This window comes from Telopea speciosissima, chromosome 1, assembly GCF_018873765.1.
Source record: "Telopea speciosissima isolate NSW1024214 ecotype Mountain lineage chromosome 1, Tspe_v1, whole genome shotgun sequence".
Classification (NCBI taxonomy): domain Eukaryota; kingdom Viridiplantae; phylum Streptophyta; class Magnoliopsida; order Proteales; family Proteaceae; genus Telopea; species Telopea speciosissima.
The window spans coordinates 21,691,894-21,714,234 of NC_057916.1; the positions used below are offsets into that span (position 1 = coordinate 21,691,894).

General features: G+C 39.8%; 1 protein-coding gene across 5 annotated transcripts; it reads right to left on the minus strand.

Moving 5' to 3' along the window:
* Positions 1 to 834: 834 nt before the first annotated feature.
* On the minus strand, positions 835 to 20,731 carry LOC122648850 (mitogen-activated protein kinase-binding protein 1). Of its 5 annotated transcripts, none has more exons than XM_043842124.1 (20): positions 20,605 to 20,731; positions 20,093 to 20,311; positions 18,882 to 18,990; positions 18,373 to 18,735; positions 18,214 to 18,269; positions 17,660 to 17,906; positions 17,515 to 17,570; positions 16,997 to 17,270; positions 16,567 to 16,727; positions 16,293 to 16,438; positions 16,109 to 16,210; positions 15,784 to 15,922; positions 9,786 to 9,872; positions 9,545 to 9,706; positions 7,918 to 8,247; positions 7,506 to 7,624; positions 7,285 to 7,403; positions 4,627 to 4,997; positions 3,237 to 3,449; positions 835 to 1,426 (listed from the first exon to the last, which is right to left on the minus strand). In XM_043842124.1, the coding sequence occupies exons 1-20, from the start codon at positions 20,647 to 20,649 to the stop codon at positions 1,010 to 1,012; spliced, it is 3,735 nt and encodes a 1,244-aa protein (XP_043698059.1). In that variant the 5' UTR covers positions 20,650 to 20,731; the 3' UTR covers positions 835 to 1,009. The 5 variants fall into 5 exon arrangements, with proteins under 5 accessions (XP_043698059.1, XP_043698057.1, XP_043698058.1 ...); XM_043842122.1 differs by having other exon boundaries at positions 7,285 to 7,400; positions 7,506 to 7,699; XM_043842123.1 differs by having other exon boundaries at positions 4,627 to 4,985; positions 7,506 to 7,699.
* Between the last annotated feature and the right edge of the window lie 1,610 nt (positions 20,732 to 22,341).

Consider the following 22,341-nt stretch of genomic DNA (forward strand, 5'->3'; position numbering starts at 1 on the left):
TGGGACAGGTTTCTGTGTCACCTCCTTCTAGTTTGAGATTGGAACAGAAAATATCTTAAATTCCTGAAATATTGTGGAAATTCCTGACAGTTAACAGGTTAGATTGGCCAACAAAGGAAAAGGGAAACATGGTTCACCTATTTTATTTAGTAAAGTCTTTTGATCCTGCTGCATGCTGTGTGTGAGAGTTGAAATAGATTCGGATACTTTAGTAGGAAAAGTAAGGGGAATCCTTTATTCAATGTTATTAAATAAACTATGGTAAGTTGTTGGTGTCACAAGACAGCCGTCTATTTTTCATGGTTTTTCATATCTAAATCTACTCAGAATTGGGAGAGTGCAATAATGATATTAGAGTACTGGTAAGCATCCATATTCATAGATGGGAAGCATGCTAATACACCCGGGTATTTTATTGAATTATGCTATGAATTTTGACATGTGGTTAATCTAAAACACATGATTGAATGAATGGTTTAGATTTTGTTTGTTTTTGAATTGAGTTTATTACCCCATTCATTCTCTTTCCCCACAATCTGCATGCTCTCTTCTTTTATTTGCGATCTGAAACCTTTCCCCTTATTTTTCCCCATCTCTTTCGTCATCTGGTTTTGATCACAGCTTCTGATCCAAAACTCGCCATAGCAGATCGATATAATTGATCTACGTCAAGTACGTTCTGAACTTTCTCTTAATATATTATCTATAACACATTCTTGATCAAACGAGTTTTTATTATGTCAGTCCGAGTAATTAATGTACAAAACTCGGATTCAAAGGTTCGGATTAATACATGCATTATTCATTGAAAATAAAATAAAAGAAAAGATAACGTGAGAACAAGTAGCCAAAAAATCCCATTGGATCCTTTCAGCAATCAATTTATTGTTTCAAGGCAATAACATCTTCATATACAACTGTTGGTAGATCTATATACAAACCAACGAGTATTAGATGGTATTCCTCCTGACCAACTTAAGAATGCAATGAGAAAGACTGCAAAATTTCATCATATAGGTTCAAAACCGGAAGGCTCTGCCCCATTATTAGAACAGGAATTTCTCCTGTCAGACTGCACTAGATCAGCTAGTGCATTAACTTTCTCTTTGATTGATGGAACGAGCTCGGCTGCCTGAGTGTAAAATTTAGTTTTGGCCCCAGCAATTGCATCTTGGCCGGAGAGCAGAATTTCCAACTTGGAAAATAACTGGAGTGCACATTGTGCTGCATCATTTAGGCTAAGCAATGCTTTGTTGCATCCAGTTATTATTTCCTGGACCTCAGTTATTCGTGGAATACCTTCCATCTGGTATTTCTCTCTGGCTCTCTCCATATTCATCAAATTATCTTTCACAGAACTAGTTGAATCACTTCTCTGAATAACGCAAGCAGGGTTCACCAAGCTTCCTGTTGCATTCTTCACACCCTGTAGTAGTCATCCAGAACAGCCACATTTCAGCATGGTATTATGCTATTGGTTGTGCAAAATGAGCCACCAGCTATTTTTATCCTTCTTCATTGTTCTTTCTTATAGGCATTGGAGGGGGAGGAGGAATTTATATAATCAGCAGCATGTCTATTGTGAATCCATTAATTTAGGGGCAGTTCCCATTTACCCAATTTACCTACCCTAGTGTGGAGGGTTAAGCTTAAGATTTCGTATCTTATAAGAAAACAGGGAGGGTAAGGGAAGAGTCTTTCCCTCTCCTCTACCCATCTAGATAGGAACAATTAAGCAATCTGAGACATATATATTGAATGCACACATGTTTATATGTAATAACTCATTATCAAGCCTGTATATCCGTAGCCCCCATCCTATCTAATATGCATGGATACTCTTAATTTTAAGACCATAGCCCAATCAAAATCCCCTACCCAAACGGATAAAAGATTGATATTACAAGTTAAGAGAACATCATTGAGACTTCATCCACCTTACCATAAAGAGTAGGGGAAAATACCCCCAAACTAGTCATTATTATTTTTTTTGTTTTAAAAAGACTCCTTAGAGGACAAGGGTATGGGCATTACCCAACTCTATCCTCCACATAGCCACACTAATCTATATTGAGAAGCAGAAGATAGGGCTGCCAAGGAAACCAGTACCTGACTTATCCGCCTTACCTGGCCCTCATTAGGAGGGTAAGTGTAAAAACTTTATACTGTTTAGCCTAGGCTGGTAGGGTAAAAGATTTATACCACTAAGGTAAACGGGGAGGGTAAGGTAAGAGCTTTATTCTGACCAACCCATACATACATATATATTACATGCATTATGCACATGATTTATTTAGTCAGCGTGATCGAGCCTACATAGTAGGCCCAATATTTGGTTATTTTGTGGTTGTTTATGAGGTTTTATTGACGAATAATGTAGTACACTAGTACTATGTATGTACTGCTAATTAATTATGCTTGTCTGTTAGGAAAATAGATGGAATTTGATTTGGATATAGGTTTATCTGTCCTGTTTAAGTGCCAGGTAGTGGCATTTCTTACCCGTATTCTATATGATAAGGGTAAAAGGCTTGTACCGACTAGGAGGGTACGAGTAAGACCATTATTTGACTCTACCCTCCCCATTTGTACCCCTAGCTGAAGAGCATAGTTGTCAAGGTAACTAGGTGACCCAAGGCATTGGAGGGGCGCCTAGGTGACAAGGCACCCTCAATATGCAATACATGTTATATAATAATATATTTTATATAATTTTTCTTATATGCAACTTCCAAGCTATATCAGTGCAATATGATATGATGATGCTAGTAATGACCTAATATGAGGAGACCAACATATAATAAATAAAGCAAAGGATATAATATAAGCATCTCCATCGACAAACAAAGCAATAAACATAAATCAATGTAAGCTCGTTAAGTGTCAAAAACATGATATAATATAAGGCATGTTGTCACAAGGCGACGCCTTGACAACTATATTGAGGAGTATCCTACGAGTTGTTTTGGGATCCCAGTAATTACTAGACAAAGTTAATTGCCACCTATTAAACAACTCTTCATGGCCTTGTTTGAACCGCTGATGTGAAATTAATCGTCTTTTATCTTCAGTAAGTAACAGAATTGCCCTTACATGATTCACTAAATTGCTTTACTCCAACTAGTTTGCATGCTTTCACAGTTATCAACTAATGAGAAACTTTCTTTCACCAAGGAGCCATTTGGTTCATCTATTACAAGCCAGTGGCTTTACTACCTTAAATTTAACAGGCATACCTCATCACAAGCATCTGATAGTTCTCCTAGCCCCTGGTTTAGTGGACCTCTTGATGAACTATGAGGCGCAACTTTGTCCCATTTATTCAGGGACTCAGCACCCAAATTTTGACTGGGTGTGTGAAAAAGTTTCTTGCATCCCATTAGATGGTCATTACGCACTATGAAGCGTCCTGAGTAGCTTCTACTCGCTGACGATTTCCTGCCCGCAAGCTAAAACAGATCAAAATATACTAGTATGGTTTAAGCATCTCATGTACACATGATGAGAGGTATTTGTGTATGCATGCAGACACATTTATGATAAAATACACACAGAGAAACCAGAGATGAACAAATTAAGTACCTTGGAGGAAGTGAACTTATCTAACGGGGGGAAAATGGGGAGGGAGAGAGAGAAACAATCTGATGTAACATATAATATTTAAGTAAAACTTTTATACTACTGTAGCAAGCATGTGACACCTATGGAGGGATTTCAGCACACCCATCCAACCATGGGGTTCCTCAAGGCTGTTATTTTGATGCCCTGATTCGGAATTCCTATAAATTTAGGATGGCTCTTTCAATAATTATAAGGATGGTCCTTTGACTATTTATAGTTGCAATGAATGAAGTGGTTTCTTCACTAGAGTTTAAACTTCACAAAATTTAGATGGAGATTTTAGATCTTATTGGTCTTGGGAGTTGAGTTGTGGAGATGACTCAAGTAATTTTGTTATGTGCATGTGAGTCACACACACACACACACAGACCTTAACTATTTGATTAATGGATTTCTTGAGACCATTGGTTTTTACAGGTCCAAATGGATGCAAGTTATCAGATTGATGCAGGGTTACATAAGCCATTCAAGGAGCAACTTTCCAACTAATCTCATTGCTTCTAAGTTAGGAAATAATTGCCAATCGTAAGATATAGTCATGAGAAAAGTTATTTAAGCATTCAACATCGGGTTTGGAATTAAAGTGACCAGGAGATAGTCCATGTACTATATTTTAGTCATTTTACCTTCCTGTGTAACTAAGTTCAAGCCAGTTTGCACTTTCTATAAGGCCAAGATCTGTGTGATGATGCGGCAGAGAGTTGCATTCTAACATAATCAATGGACAAGATAAATTGAATATATTATAAGTTTTGATAAGATCGTCAGGAAAAATCAGGATGAAGATTGTGGGACCTTGGGAATTCCTTGGGTGGTTTTCATGTTCATAGATCCCACAAGATTCAAGATTTCAAATAAACAGCTTGGGACAGTGTAATGGTATCTGAACATAATAATTAGGTTCAAATCCAATTGATAATTCAGAGAAAATTGCAACCATGATGACACTGAATGGCAATATTAAAACAAATTAAGGGAAGTAACAGAGTACCATGCAGCACCAACCTTTACAGCTGTTGATAAATTGCCAAAGTGCTGATTGAAGAGATCATTGCCTCTGTACATGGAGTCAGTTTTCTCTTTAACGGTGGCATTGGCCATGATTTCATCTGCACAAGAATGCAACTGTTTATCTCTGGCAACAGCTTCAGAGCGTGCTTCTGTTTTATGGATACCTAATTGGCCTTCTTTCTTGCACAAATTGTCAACAGCACTTGAGGTTGATTCACTTAGAGAGAGAACCTGGCTGTCATTCACAAGCCGGTTACTTGTCTCATAAGGAGGCTCCACAAGGAGGTCCCTCCTCACAACTGGAGCACCCAATGCAATCTCCATGCTGTCACTGTTTTGTACTCTCTCCACAGCTGGGTCTTGCACTGCATTAGGGTAGTCAATTATAATTATGATCATATAATCACAATGGTGATGAACAAGACAAATAAAAATTCTCCAGGATTTTTCTAATAATTAAACTAGTAGCCAAAGACAAGCAAAATTGTGATGTGAGAAAAGAATCCATTCACCAGGATAGAATCATCCATCCAGTAGATAGGACTGAAGATAAAAGTCCACCTGGATCAATTTCTAAAAACAAAGAGTTAGGGACGACAACCCATCCTGGAACTTTCACAAAAAGGAGCAGCACATCCATACATCTACAGAATAAGACTTAATGATTGTGTTGCAAAACCTTCCCTTCTTACAATTCCTATTCTGGCAAAAGTACTCGACTCTGAAAACCAACAAAGGTCTTATGTTTCTTGTAATGGTTTCTTTATTGTATGTCTTCTTAACTTTTCTTTGGATTCCAGTACTGTTTCACAAATATTATTATGCTCAAAAAGACTTGCCTCAATTTTATTTTTATTTTTTGTGAATAAAAATTCATTATCAAAAGGAGAGAAAAACAGGGAACCACCCTAATTAGGGTGGAGGGGAGACAAAAAAGAAAATACAAGACACAAAGAAATACAAAGCGTGACCCCTAAGACCCTAAGAAGGAAGGGCCCAGGGGATGGAGCAAGGAGAGGGAGGAGGCCTGGGGAGACAACAATATGACTGTTCCTTGGGGAGCTATTACATCTAGAGGAAATCCCACACCCTTTACTTTTGACATCAAAGACTATGGAGTCCCAAATTTGCTGGATGGTTCTTGAATTCGAAGTCCTTTTCCTGAGGTTACGCTCCATCCAAATATGAGAGACCGCAGCTCCAAAAGCAAGCTTTCCCTCCACATCACAGAAAGACTTCTCAGCAAAGGTCATATCAACCCAAATCTATTTACCACAAAGGGTAAAATCCTTCTCCTCCTTAGCCAGCATGTATCCAAAAGGCCGAACCAAATTGAAGAGAAGGGACAAGTGAAGAGGAGGTGATCGACATCTTCTGAAGCATTCCAGCAAAGACAACAGGCTGGGGGAGATAGGAATCTGCTGGTAGATGAGAAAAGATTGTGTTGGGAGGCAGTTAAAGAGAGCCTGCCAGACCGAGAAGCTGTGGCGGGGGATATGCCCCTTGAACCAAATCAACTAGCGCCAAGGAGAGACCAGAGCACGAGTTCTGATGAGATCCCAAGCAGATTTGGAACTAAACAAGCCCGAAGAAGGAGACCAACTAACAATATCACCTGAACCTCTGGGACATCTTAAGATTGAAGGCAAGGCATTCCAAACAGCGGCCAGCTGGGAGGAAGGGAGGGGGGCCCAACCATCATTGCGAAGGAAATAATATTGCCTCAAAATTACAATATCTTAAATTGAAATATATGCATGAATGTTAGCAACATCAGGCTCTCCTGCTGAGGATCTGCACAATCACATGAAGTTCATATTTGAACTTCTGATTGCAATTTTAGTATAGTTTTCTAATTAAAGTTGAACCCCAAATAAATTTCTTCGAAGTATTAGTGCTGTAGTTCCCAAAAAGAGGGAATGATGTACACTTGTGAGTAGAGAGAGAGAGTTCATATTTCAATTTCTGATGGCAAATTTAGTATATTTTTCTGACTACCAAACACATTTCTTCCAAGTAGTGCTTTAGTTTCCAAAAGAGGCTTAATGGTGTAATTTGGGGAGGGAAGAGGTCCAGAGGAGATTGTAGGTGTCAAAAGAAGTATAAAGATTGGATTTCTTTCAATTGATTTGAGAGGGAAGATAATTCATAAACAGTTTTTGGGTATATAAACTCCAACTAAATTCTACACATTTGGGTGCTGAGGGGATCCCACTTGGAGGGCTTCCTAGGCCCAAAGATTGCCCAATCAAGACATGAAGATGCTTTATTGCTTCTTTTATGCATTAATATCTTTTTGCTAATGTTTCATACAGGATTATTGTTATACAGGTGGAAATGTAACAGGAAGAGTTTTGGTGATGTTGCAATGGCTAACACCTAAAGTATCTGTTGCACATTTGCATATGGATAGAGAGTTTTGCCAACCTTTTGCTAGAGTTTCTTACATGATTATTATTTGTAGGTGGAAATGAACATAGAGAATTTTGGCAAAGTTGCAATGGTTAACACCCAAAGTATCTGTCAAAACATCAGATCATGTATCATGTCTAAGCTAAATGTAATAGCCCATCCCAGTCAAGCAAAATAAGAAAAGTTATTCTAAATAGAAAAAATTAATGGATATAATGATTGCAGAGGCCATGGGCTTACAGGATTTTGGAACAGGAGCAGGCAGCATTGCATCCTTCAAATCCCTCTCTTCTGGGGAATCCAGTGGATCAAAACAAACAGTATGAATAGTGAGCCAGCGATTGCCCATGGTAAAGTTGCTGAAGCAGGTGCAAGAGAAACCATACAGCGGTGAATATTTTAGAGCATCTTCCATGAACTAGCTAGCATAACTTGGCAAAACTACTTACAGCAATACTGACCTTGGGATTTCATTTGACATCGGAGAACTTTGGCTGGTGTGGGTGCCAAATGAAGTTTTAGACACATCAGTAAAGCATATGTCAGTGCCTCCCAAATCACGTTGACATGGTCTTTGAACCATAGGACACGTTGAAACAGATGTCCCGCCATTATCCACAATCGAAGACCAAGATCCCATATCTACTTGCAGACACTATGGTGGGGGATGTATCAAAATGGAAGATACATAAATCAGGATGATGAAAAAAAAAATAATGATGGTTCTAGATGTTTCAGTTCCTACGAATCTCATATAATCTCCAAGAGTATCATTGTGACATCAGGTGTGTGATGCCGTCCCACGAGTCAGAATATCTACAACAAAATTGCACATCCTGAGAACTATATTGTTGGCACATTAGGAGAAAATACCTGGGTTGGTGTAGGCTGAGGATCTGCAGGGACAGTCTCTTTGTTAATTAGTTTGGCTTGGGCCCACTTTGGAAGCCTTGAAATGCTAAATTTGAAAGCTGAAATTTTGTCAGTATTCCCTTCTTGAAAAAGCGATTTTTGAACAGCCTGAACAGATTTTTCCAGTATGCATGTATGTTTGGAATCATGCAATGTGCTTTCATTTGAAGTTAAAGGGTTGTCCATGCTTATTGCAGACTTGCTATCTGCAAGTTCCTTCATTCTGTGGAAAATTTTTGATGACAAAAGAGCTGGTATTTTCCATAAGAAAATGCAACCATCACCACCTACCTATAATAAATATCCAATTCCAATTCGTCACTGATTTTAGTAGAGCAGACAGGCATATAGACCAAGGGGTCAAAAAGAAGAAGAGAAACAAGACACTTAGTTTAAAAAGAATGAAATCTGAGACACCAATAAACCATGACAACCTATGTCACCGAACTTCATTTTAAGCCTGGTTATTTGGATGCATTTCTAGCTGAAGAGTAACGTTTCTAGTAGAATGAGTTTTATTATGTGTTTGCACACCAGGTTTCTAGAGTGACTGCTTCTTGTTTACTATCCATACCTAAAGCTTAAAAATGGGGAATTAAGAAAGGGAGAGTTATCTCTGAGCTGGCAGGGTGGGGAGCCAGTCAATGGGGAGGGTGGGAGATGGTTCGACGACAAGAGGGGAGAGGAGAGAGTGTGTCAGGAGGAGGAGATAGAAAGTGCTGAGGTAGCCTATGCCACCAGCTCAGAGACCTTTTCCTAAAACCTTTATAGTATGCATTTGCTGGGCTTTATTGTCCTCCATGAACACCCCCCCCCCCCAAAAAAAAATTAAGACATTGTAGGGTAGTCTTAAGGCTTGGACTTTCGAATGATGTTTTTGAAATTTCTAAAGAAAAATATGAAACCTTTTGGATATCTTGAATCTTGATTCCAAAAATTATTTAAAAAAAAAAAAAAACTTCTTATATTATTTGTCAATACAAGTCTTCAGGTTAAAGCTTTGGGTCTTTGGATAATGAGAAATTCACTGGATCTGACTTAAATTTTTTAAAGCAGACATTATTTTCAAGATATTTAGTTTGGAAATATTAAATAACAATCTTTGCTTTTCTTAACTACAAGAATGACAATCTTTGCATTTTTATAAAATGTATATGACATGTGATCCCATTCTATGCATCAAGTATGGTTTAATTAACAGTGTTAAAGCTCAAATGTAAACAGCTTCATAGAAAATAATGGCCATATTTATCCTAATTATAATGACCATTATCCCATTATGCAAGTCCATAATAATGTCTCAAAGCTTAACTAGATTTTTGTAAATTTAATTGTTTGACACTGTTTTAGCATCATAAAATTACTTTCGTTGAATTATACACAGTAATACATCAGAGAAAAATTACAAAATATGGAACAAGTAACCCCTTCATTATGGCAGTTAAGAGTGAACTTCATTCTAGATCTACCAACATTACCCTTAATATTAATATTAATATTATTATTATTATTATTTGTTTTACAATGAGTCAAAAGGAAAAAAAAATTTGCATTCTCGCCATGGAAATTAAGCAAAAACAGGACTCACAGAAATTATATGCTTGCAGTCGGGCAAGAAAATGACACCAGTTATGACTTCACCATGCCCCACAGCTTTTGCAATTAATTCTCCACTTGTAAAGTCATAGATGCAAATAGACCTGTTGGAATATAAGCAAACCATGTAGCTGCTGCTTGGGTCTATGTTTACCTGAGGGAAAAAATTATTGTAGGAATAAGTTCCTGAAGATGTGGAGGTATGTTGCTAACGAGGAATTTTAGTAGCTAACCTTTATTGGTTCTCCAAAGTCCCCCTGTTGCTTAAATGTTCTAACAAGTTTTCCAGCAGTAATGTTGAATGTGTTGATCTTTTTATCCTACAAATAGAAAGTTAACAATGAGCTGAATACAGGGTATATTATCAAAGGATGCTAAAGTACCATATGGGAAGACTGTAAAAATAGTTGACCAGCTGGCATACAGGGATAAACGGCGACCTGCTAGGTGCAGGGAAGCTAGAATTGACTCCAATATGGGGGGTGGTTTGGAAGTGAATTTTAACGTACCGTCCAATGTAATAAAAAAAATTTACGGAATGAAAACAAAACAGTGAATAGTCATAGAAATGGTCATGGTCGTCTGGTTGGGTAAATTGTGGGCCTAGGAAAGGCCTAAGCAGCATATTTGAAACTTGTTTGGCATACTCACTGCCGTTCTGCGTGGGTTCATGTGGACAGATTTAAAATTAGGGAAAGCTTGGATAATCTATTCATCCCAAGCACTCTTTATTTATAAGAGTAATAAAACAGTAAACATCTGTATGGTAGCAATGTGGGACTAAACCACATAATACAAAACTAATAAAATAACAAAGAAAAGAGGTCCAGAATACCCCCACGGTATTCTGGCCATATATCTAACACTCCCCCTCAAGTTGGAGCATATATATCATGCATGCCCAACTTGACTAAGATAGGATGAAACAGCTTGCTACTCAGTCCCTTAGTGAACACATCAGCCAGTTGATCAGTAGACTTCACAAAAGGAACACAAATGAGGCCGGCCTCAAGCTTCTCCTTGATGAAATGTCGGTCAACCTCCACGTGCTTAGTACGATCATGCTGGACAGGGTTATGAGCAATGCTAATGGCTGCTTTATTGTCACAATAAAGCATGATGGGAAGATGGAAAGCAACACCGATATCCTGTAATAATCCTCTAAGCCACAGAAGTTCACAAATTCCTTGGGCCATCGCACGAAACTCGGCTTCAGCACTAGACCTGGCCACAACATTCTGCTTCTTGCTACGCCATGTGACAAGGTTCCCACCAACAAAGGAACAGTAACCAGAGATAGATTTCCTGTCAGGAGAACCAGCCCAATCGGCATCAGTATAGGCTTCAATCTTAAGGTGACCCGTGGGAGATAGAAGGATTCCCTTTCCTGGAGCAGACTTCAAATACCTCAAAATACGACGGACTGCATCCATATGAGAGGAATAGGGATCATGCATGAACTGGCTCACCAAACTCACAGCAACTGCAATGTCAGGTCGTGTGTGAGAAAGGTAGATTAACTTGCCCACTAACCGCTGATAAACACCCTTGTCAACAGGCTCACCTTCTTTCTCCCTAAGTTTTGTAGTAGCTTCCATAGGAGTATCTGAAGGATGACACCTAGCAGCCCTGTTTGATCAATAGATCAAGGACATATTTCCTTTGAGAAAGAAAGATGCCCTTTCAAGAGCGAGCAACTTCTATCCCTAGAAAATATTTCAGAGGACCAAGATCTTTGACCTCAAACTCACGGCCAAGGAGGAGCTTCAAATCCCTGATAGCATCACCATCATTACCAGTGACCACAATATCATCCACATAGACTATGAGAAGAGTTACCTTGTCACCAACTCGCTCGATAAACAAAGTGTGATCAGCATTACTCCGCCTATAACCGCTGAAATCATAACCTTGTGAAATCGCCAAACCATGCCCTAGGTGATGTTTCAGCCCATAAAGTGCACGCTTGTCTACGAGACCTTGCCCTGGTCCTATCATCGAGAAGCCTGGTGGAATGTCCATATATACCTCCTCCTCAAGCTCCCATGGAGGAAGGCATTCTTTACATCTAATCGTGAAGATCCCACCCAAGATTTACAAGACAGGATAATAGCACCCGGACAGGTGTTGAGCTTCGCCACTGGTGCAAAGGTCTCCGATAGTCAACTCCATAAGTTTGAGTGAACCCCTTTGCAACCGAGGCGTGCCTTATATCGATCCACGAACCATCGCCTTTCTGTTTGACCACGAAGACCCATCTACATCCAACTAGTTTCTTTCCCGGAGGAAGAGTCACAAGCTCCCATGTATTATTTTTATGTAGTGCTCTCATTTCTTCCAACATTCTTGCCTTCCACTTTCCATCTGTAGATGCTTCCTGCCAAGTTTTAGGAATCGAAGCAGGAAGAAAGAGAAGATACAAAAGCACGAAAAGATGGAGAAAGAGAACTATAAGAAACAACACGAGATATGGGATGTAAAGTACAAGTCCTAGTACCTTTGCGGTGAGCAATAGGTAGGTCGGAAGAAGAGGGATTACCAGGAGATGGAGGATCGGATCTGGAGCGCAATTGGATGGGTATTGGTGCTAAAGTGGATGCGATCGCTCTATTGGTTCGCCCCTTGTGTAGGTGAGTATGTTGGAATTGTCAATTCTCTTCGAAATTCACCAATAGTTCTCGGACGAGTCGACTCCCCGAATAGGAACATTAACAACACTATTTTCTATGGTCTCCCCCTGTAAAGGATTCCCATTAGGTGAGGGAGGAACAGCCGGAGGAGGTTGGACATCATCCAAAGGAGGTTGGGCATCAGTCAAAGGAGGCTGGACAGCAGCCAGAGGAACCTCTAGTGGAGGAATCTCAAAGGGCACATCTTCACTAGAACTCTCCCCTTGAAGAGGTGGTGAAGAATAATAAGAAAGGGTCTCATAGAAAACAACATCCATACTCACCAAGGTACGACGGGAAGGGGGATGGTAACACTTATAACCTTTCTGGGTTGGAGAATAACCCAAGAAAATACAACGGAGCCCACGAGGCTCAAGCTTGCCTGGAGATCTGGTATCTCTAGCATAACACACACACCCAAATACTTTGGGAGGGACAATAAAGGAGGAATGGCCCAGTAAAATATCGGGGGGGGTACGGGAATTAAGAACCCGAGAAGGGAGCCTATTGATGAGATAGGCGGCAGTGAGAACCGCATCCCCCCAATATGAGAAGGAACATTCCTCGCAAACATCAAAGCCCGGGCCATTTCCAACAAATGGCGGTTTTTTCTTTCTCGCCACACCATTTCGGGGGGTGTATCAACACAACTAGTTTGGTGAATAATGCCATGATCAACCAAATATTTTTGAAATTGTGATTCATAAATTCGGTTCCATTATCACTTCTCAATATTTTGAGAGTAGCTTGGGCGAGTTTGAATCATCTTATGAAAATGCTGAAAACATGAGAAAACCTGATTTTTAGTGTGCAAAAGATATACCCAAGTGTTCCGAGAATGACAATCAATAAAAGAGACAAACCAACGATGACTAGAAATAGAGGGCTTCATGCGACTAGGGCCCCAAACATCGAATGTACCAAATTAAAACAAGAAGAACTCCTTTTATTTGAAATAGGATAAGTTGAACGTGTCTGTTTGGCCAGAACACAAGCCTCACAAAAAAAGTCATCCTTAGTATGTAGGGCGACCAAATTAGGAAATAAATGAGCTAAAATTCCTAAAGGGGGGTGACCTAACCGAGAGTGCCACTGGTAAAGTTCAGAAGAGACCAAGGAGTTCTGATGCAGCGGAGAAGGCAATGGTGGTGGAGAGAAGCGACCGTCATCAAGCAGGTACAAGCCACCATGCACTTTACCCAATCCAATCGTCTTCCCAGAGTCCAGATCCTGAAACACACAATGAGATGGAAAAAAAATGACTTTGCAGTTAAGATCACGAGTAATACTACTAATGGAAAGAAGGTTAGTAGTAAAATTAGGAATATGTAAAACAGAAGACAAGGGAAGAGAGGAAGTGCAGTTGATGAGTCCTTTTCCAGATATTGAAGAAAGGGACCCATCAGCCACTTTGACCTTATCTTTCCCAGAAGTGGGAGAATATCTGTGAAACAGACTAGAGGAACCAATCATATGATTTGTGGCTCCAGAATCTATGATCCAAGGATGGGAAGCCACAGAAGCACAATGACCTACAAATGGAATACCTGACCGGGCAAAGTGTGAACCTGAAGGAGGCGAGGAATTGGCGAGGCGATGTAGTAGAGGGCGCGCGAAGTCCTGAGCATACGTAGGAGGGCCTGTAGATCATCCTGGGATAGACCAGTGTCGATAGTAGGGGCTGTAATGTGATCTCGATCCCGATGGGCCTTGGTCTTTGTCTTTATCTTTGTCTTGCGCCGTTTAGCTTCAAAATCAGCCGGTTTCCCATGAAGTTTCCAGACTTCTCTTTGGTGTGATAGGGTTTGTGACAGTGCTCACAAACAATAGTCCCTGTAGTAGAATCACCAAGAGAAGCAGTGCGCTAGGTGCAGAAGGGGCGGCGCGACCTTGAGAGCGATCTATCAGTAATAGGCGGGTGCAACATGGCAGCCCTACGGTTCTCCTCAGATGAAACCAATGCATAAGATTGTTCGAGTGTGGGAAAAGGCTTATGGCCCAACACTTGAACACGAATTGGATCATACTCCACATTCAAGCCAGCCAAAAATCATAGACCGATCTTGTCCACATGCTTCTTATAGGAAGCAATATCAAGCAACTATAGACGGGTGGAAGTCGAGAAGTGGTCTAATTGCTGCCACTGCATCGCGTAGAGAGTAGCATAGTACTTAACCGAAAGTTCACCTTGAGTGGTATGGAGGACCTTCCGCCTAAGTTCATATACCCTGGGCATCATTGCCAAGCCGCCCGTAGGTTTCCTTGCAAGCAGCCCAAATCGTGCGTGTGTCTAGAAGAAGAAAGTTATCTTTGCAAATCTGTAGTCATTGAACCAATTAAGTAGGACATGAGAACACCATTATTAGCAAGCCACTGTCTGAGCGGCCTGGGGCGATGGGTTGAACACTAGTGCCATTAATATGGTGATGAGACCACGGCCAGCAATGGCAAAAGCGGCACTGGACCATAAAAGGTAATTCGAGCCATCAAGTTTAATAGGATTTGGTGTGAAGTGTGGTAGTCGTCTTGTGGTGACCATCGGTAGGTGGCTGATCGAAGTAGTCGAAGAATCGAGACAATCACCCATACGCCCGAGAAGAAGTCCAATAATGTCTTAGTGAAGGCTGAACTAACTCCAAAATCGAGACAGAAGCGAGTGAAGAGTCCTATATCGATAATGGCGGGGTTTTTTGAGAAAACCTGAATTGCTGAAATCGATGAGGATAATAAGGAGTCCAAAATTCTGCAGAAAAATGGCTTCAACTGAGGTCAATTAACCCTCTATACTGGAAGAAACAGCCTGCAGAAAAATCAGGAACACTGGGCTGCAACAACTCCAAGATCGATAGGTGTCAGGGTTTTGCAAAAAAACCCTGTGATAGTAGGATCGATCTCAAGGAGGTCTTCAAATCTGTAGATAAGAACTGAACCAATAAAAAAAGAAATCCTGCTGCAGTTTGTGGTCTTCAAAGGAAGGAGTTAATGCCTTGTAGTTGTTGTAGAAGCAAGCTCCAAAAAACTGAAGATCCAATATCGCAGCAGAGCTTGCAGGTCCTTATCGAGCAGAATTATAGTGCATAAAAGAGGTAATGGGGCAGCAACTGGATCGTATGATCACCTCATCAGTGCTGCCCTATATGGGAATGGAGAACAAGGGAGAAGAAAGAGAGAACTAGAAGAGAAGAAGATCGAAAGAGAGAGGGAGAAGAAAACTGAAATTCGAAGGAGGGGTTTTGTCCCTAACTCGAAATCTGCTCTGATACCATGTGGACAGATTTAAAATTAGGGAAAGCTTGGATAATCTATTCATCCCAAGCACTCTTTATTTATAAGAGTAATAAAACAGTAAACATCTGTATGGTAGCAATGTGGGACTAAACCACATAATACAAAACTAATAAAATAACAAAGAAAAGAGGTCCAGAATACCCCCACGGTATTCTGGCCATATATCTAACAGTTCACATATATATACTGGCTGCATGGTATATGGTCACTGAAGTCCTTACAAGCTACCACTGGTTCATTATACAAAATAATTACATATTGGCAAGGAATTGACCTGGCCAACAGTGACGGCAACCTCCATTGCAGGATCTATAGCCATGTCATAGATTGTGCCTTGAGATGCAATTTGATGATGACGTCGTGAAATCTTACAACCAGTATTTTCTACGGACACATCACGGAACACAACGGACCTGTTGGAAAGACGAACAATAGCTTAAGTTGGAAGGAAACCAGGAACCAATCCATCTCCTGATTCATAGATTTGTGGTCCATAGTGGAAGTGGAAAGAAGTTATTTACCCATCACTGCCAACCCCCCCGCCCAAAAAAAAAAGAAAGTCAAAATTTCAAAACTTGAAAGTTCCTCATGGAATTTACCTGTCAGCACTGCAGCTGAGAATCTTGCGACCATCAAAAGTAAATTTCACAGAAGTCACAGCAGCAGAATGATCATCTAGGCTTTCAATGAGATCAAAACCCCTGATGTAAAGAGGAGATTGTATAACTTATACATCTAAAACAGAAAGAATTCTTGAAAATTGATATGGTTACAAAGTTAGACCTATTGACATCATAAAGATGGATGACTCGATCTCTTCCTGCTGAAGCAAGCAAGTAAAGGTTTTTTGAAGCTTCTTGTTCAGAAATAAATGTATTCTTGCCTGACAAGCTAAAGCTCAACGAGAGGATCTCAGCATTGTGAGCTTCCTGGCATTGTCCAGGAAGTTATATTTCATGCTTCAGATGAAAAAAAAGGGGGGGAAATACTGCACAATATCTACTAGCAGTTTCCCACTGGGAAGTACATGTTTTAAATTCAGGTTTAACCGACATACCTGAAAACATTTATAATCAGAATCAAGTAAGTTATAAATATGGAGGTTCCCCAGAAAATCACCAGCCACCAAGTACTTTCCATCAGAACTAACTGCCATGGATCGAAAGCCTCGACTGCCAACGTCAATCACAATATCACATTCAAATATTCCACCACTCTCTGTAGAGGAAAACAAGAGAGGATAACTGTGTCACAAAAGAAATTCACAGATGGTATGCATGGATATTAAGCTGAACAGAAAAACTTAGAACAGCCTGAGATTTTAAGCAACAGATAAAATGTCTGTTTCCAAATGTGAAGATGCTAGCAGGCTTATTCAGTCAAATATCTAACTATCAACACCAAACCTAAGAAAAATATTTTGCAACTAAGGCGCTTGCATAAGAGAGAGAGGTTATGATTTAAGGTATCGCTAACATGGATCTTACCCAAACGAATAGCACGAACAGACCCAGCTTTCAATGAATTACCACCAATTTGTTGGTCAACTGAAAGATCTCCATCTTCTTCTTTCTTAACTGAATTAGGTTGTGAGGTGAAATGCCAAAATCTAATGGTTCCATCAGCAGAGCATGTTGCAAAAGAAACTCTGCCAGAACAACCTCTACATGAAACAACAGAATCATGCCTGTTTTCACAAGGGAGATTCTGAACATCCCATATGCAAGCACTGTGTGAAGCAAGCACATAACACTGACAAACCTGTGGGGGAAAAAAGAAAAAGAAACAAACAACGCTACATTTTTTTTTTAAAAAGAAAAAACTCAAAAATTAACTGCTATGGATTTCTATAACTTAACAACACTAAATCCATACAATACAGTTGACCAATAAATGAAATCAAGCTGGAAGTACAACTAGTAAGAACAAAACAAATATGTGTGTGTATGGAGAGAGAGAGAAGAGGATGGAAAGAATAAACTAGGAAAATTCCTAATGAGATCACCTTGTATCCATCATGTATTTCCCATACATAGAGACTGCGATCCGCAAAAACAACCACTGCAAAAGGCGGGACTTTTTACTCCAAGATTCAATGAAAGGAATGACCAAGTAATTAAGACAATTCTAACACTTCAAAATGCTTTTACCGAGCTTTTCAGAGGTTGAGAATTGACAAGCTATTGCATCAGGGAAAGCCGAAGAATGTTGGAAACCTTTATCAGAGTATTTTGTATGATAGCCCATATCTGTTGCCTCACGACATTCTTTAACATCAGCATATTGCAGACTTCCAGCATGTTTGAGAGTATCAACTGTCAGTAGTTGCACAACCCCATTACTGCATGCACAAGCAATAAGCTTGTTTGATACTGTGAGCGCAAAGCCTTTCTGAACCTGAAAATTAGTTTTTGAATAATGAAACTAGACATGTTAAGCAGCCAACAGAAAAAATAGTAAGTGAATTAACTCCTCGGTATCGAATGAACAGACAATTGGGAGAAGGGAGAAAAGGGACTTGCATCGTAATAAGACAATTTGAAGAGATAAGACTCACTTAAAAGATTTTCATATGCCTAAGTGTTATTGTGACCTCACCTATTTACCTTGTAGAGTTGTAGGCCTGAAAAATAGCTTCACTTGTCTGGTTCATACGTTGAATTGCAGAGTAATTGAAATATAATTTAAAGTTAACCCAACATACCTTTAAATCCACCCACTTGTTTATTGAAAGCCCAGAATGTAAAAGGCATAGAACACCTGTACAATGAGGGGAAGAAGACTATAGGATTGTAACCAATCTAGGTATAACTATTTTCTGAACAGCTCTGGTTAAATGCTAAAAGAGGGGTGGGGGAACTACCTGCATCAGTCAATGCATATATTGGACAGAATTTGCCAGCCCGGTCACTACCAACCAGGTTATTAGCAGTCCAGGTGGGGGATGTAACAGATACAATAGAGCTTCCTCTCTGGCAACCAAGAATAGCTAGCTTTCCATCCAAAGGCAGCAAGTTAGCCCTGATATTTGTACATCCAACTTTCCAGAACTTCAAGTGCTTTTTCCCAGCCGTAACAAAACATTTTGCATCTGATGAGAAGCAAACAGATGCAATGGTGGAACAAGATGAACTTGCTTTAAGCTTTGCAACCAGTGCCCCACTCCGCCAGTCCCAAAGACACAGGTACCCATCACGAGGAAATCCAGCAGAAACCATATGTTTTCCTTGAAAGAGAAAAGAAAATGAGAGAAATAATAGAAATGCTCAAAACCCATTATAAATTTTCCAAGCAAAATGAGAAATAAAGAGGCTATAAAGACACTTGATAATAGAGGGAATAGATAAACTCTGTTGATCATTCCTGACTAACCATTGGGTGAGAAAGCAATGGATGCCACACCATACTGATGGCCCTTCAGTTCAGAAATAAGAGCCTGAGTTGAGTAGTCCCATATTAGCACTGCTGGCTGATGCCCTGACTGCAGCATCATGTTAGATATGCATGGGTAAGATGTTTAAACCAGAACTCTTACAGTGTATACTACATAATGTCATTATCACAGAATAACTCAGCTTCTTTTTTTTTTTTTGGGTATTCCTATTGATAATTCTACATAATCAATATTAAACTTATGTAGTGGCTACAACCCAATAAAGGGTGTACCCAGTGCACGAGGCTCCTGCCACTGCGGGGTCTGGGGAGGGTCATAATGTACGCAGCCTTACCTCTGCTTTTGCAGAGAGGCTGTTTCCGGACTCGTCGTGACCACTTGGTCACAATGGAGCAACCTTTACCGTTGCACCAAGGCCCGCCCTCAGTGGCTACAACCCAATAAACATGGTATATTGTTTCATATGTATTCTTCAGTAAATTCTTTGTTTCCAGTCAGTAAATCGTCCTCCCTTTTTTGGCTTCTGTTCTCTTATTTTCTTTTGTAACTATTGATTTCCTAATGACCTACAAAATGAGAATGGCCTTAAAATTTGCATAAACAACAATGTGGTCAAGCCAGCACTCTTCTTCATCTTTTTTATGGCGAGGAGGAAGGTGATCGCATTCATGCATTTTACAGGTCTGTAACATGCACAAATGCATTTACACTCTCTAATTTCTTCCTCCGTAATACAACAGATAAAAATAGATACACGCTCGCAAAGGCAGTCCTCCATTTGGTTCCTCTAAAATCACAATGGAAGGAGATATGGTCAAAATCAGCCTTAAGGGCTTCATCTTTCCTTGACAGATAGCAGGTCTCCTACAGCCATCATAGACATTCATGGACGGTCAATGGCAACGGCAGAGTCCTTAACAACTCTTGTACGGCACACTTCGTTTTCTGTTGTCCCAGCCCAAATAAATGAATAATCAACCAATCTGATAAAAGGGAGAGGATGGGACTTCTATCAAAAATTACCAGTGTTAATACTCAATAGAAAGCTCACCTGCCAACTGTGTTAATCTTGTAGTTTCAAATGGAATAAGAATCAGGTTATAACTTCCCCTAGTTCCAGATTTTAAAAAAAAAAAACCAAAAACGAAGCGTGTATGTTTGAGTGTGTGAGTAGACAGAGAAGCTCTACCTCTCCAGATGCAATGTAACGTCCATCCTGTGAGACAGCCACACAACTCAAAGCTTTAGGCGTTCGTGCTGACACCAAGAGGTGAGACTGAGTACGGGAATCAACATTGTAAATCACAACAACACAACCGGCCAAGTAGATGCAGTCACCGGTCGAACAGTTTGAAGCCAAGCCATTGGAATTCTTAGTCGTCAAACCAATGATTTCCTCCAAAGCCAACTGCATATTCGACAAGATCAAGGAGGAATCCAATAACGTTAAGTTCTTCCATTTGAAATATGGAATGCAGCATTAGTAACAGTTAAAAGAGATTAAGAGATTAGCAAGTTCGTCAAGATTTTATAATTAAAACTAACATCAAAAGGGGGGGGAAAAAAGATTAACAATCAAGTAATAGCCTTGAATTTCATGGATGAACAATGTATTTAAAAATGAACAAGCTAGACTGAATCGTTTGAGGCCTGATTTTACTAGGGTTTGAAGAACTGGTGAACGGAGATCTGAATGCGTACCATGGGAGTTGTATCCGATCTCTTGCGTTTGCGATTAGGCTTCATATTGAACGCCAAAACCTCTAACACAGTGACAATGGAGCTTATAGCTTCAAGCCTTCAACGACTAAAAATGAAATTTAAGGGAAATAATGAAACGGGCCAGGGCGGGAAATATATACAAATTAATAAAGTAAGTAATTGACAGTAACGTACGCCGTGATCTTTTTTTGACTTGGGACTTGACGGATCATGTTAGCATGGAAACGACATGTGTCGTAGTCTCACTGCCAAACCTGTTCGATTAGAATCTTTCCTTCTGGGGATTGATAGAATGGATCAACACTGTAGAGTACTAGGAAATCAGATAGATAGATAAAGATAAGTCTACATCTGGTCGCCGATCAATGTCAATAAATTCCCTAGATTATAATATGGGAAAAAAGGTCACCTGGTCACGTGGCCCCTGCACGGCTGCACCTAGATACAAGGGACGTAATAACAGCCCCACACCATGGAAAAGTAGAAATCGCACCCGTGATGCTTGCAAGCATGCGCCAATTGGCCCCCGCACTCGTGCAGGCCAAGTGACCAGGTAGCGTGCTCCTACCCAATGTAATATTTTCTTGGGAGAAAAAATATCACCTGATCATGCAACACACGTTGCCCTTGCACCCAAACAGTTCGTGTGCCCTTGTGTCTGGCCATCTAGGTGTAGGGCCGACGGTGCACTGTCTGTGGCTAGGTAGCATTTTCTTTCCCTACAAATTATTTATAATTTTACTCTATTTTTTCTTATTTTACTATTTGAAAATTGGGCTAAGAGATTGCTAGTGGTAAGATTTCTTTCACTGAGAACAATAATTGGAATTTGCATTCTCTTTTTTCTCTTTTACCTTCCGCCTATGCCTCCTTGATGTGCATATTTCCACTGGTAATGATAGATGGTCGTGTGTTTTATCCAAAGATGGTTGTTTCTCCACTCGACTAATTGCTATATTTCTGAGTTCTTATAACAAGTCTCCAACTATTTCTAAGATTTCTTTATGGTGGCGTTATCTTATGAAATTTTTATTGCATTCAAAATTTGAAAAAAAATTCTTTGCGTAAACATGCAAGAGTTTCAGTCAAACTATTATTTTGAAATGGAGTTTGGTCAACCCCTACTATGTATTTGTGGTTCTTGTATTAAGATTATATGGCATATTTTCCTATCGTGTGATTGAACTAAGCATGTCTTGGCTATAGTTCCCTAGGGATTGAGAACAGAGTTTCTCTCGAACAACTATGCATTACCGCATTGCTAAACAAACAATTGAACAAACCGCTTCTCAAATGGGTTTTTTTTTTTTTGTGTGTGTGTTTATTAGTACCTATTATTTTATTGGCAACATCGGATAAGGTAGTTCATAAAAGCAGTAAAAATTGATTTGATGTGGGTTATTCAAAATTGCTCTAGATGGTTGAATGACCTTGGGATTTATTCCCCATCCCCATCTATCCCTGGTGATGTATCTAAGTTTAATGTTGTTAACAAATTTCCATTATTTTTTATTAGGTCTCTTCCTGTATTGAATTATCCTATTTTGATTTGCGCAAGAGCTTCTAACTCAGTCCTAGACCAAGTGGGGTGGACATACTACATCATGTTTGATAAACATATTGTTTTGACCGCTATAGATTTTTTGGAAACGACCAAGGACTTTGAAGCTGAAGCTCTTAGCCTAAAGAAAGGGCTTGAACACGTGACACGTCTCA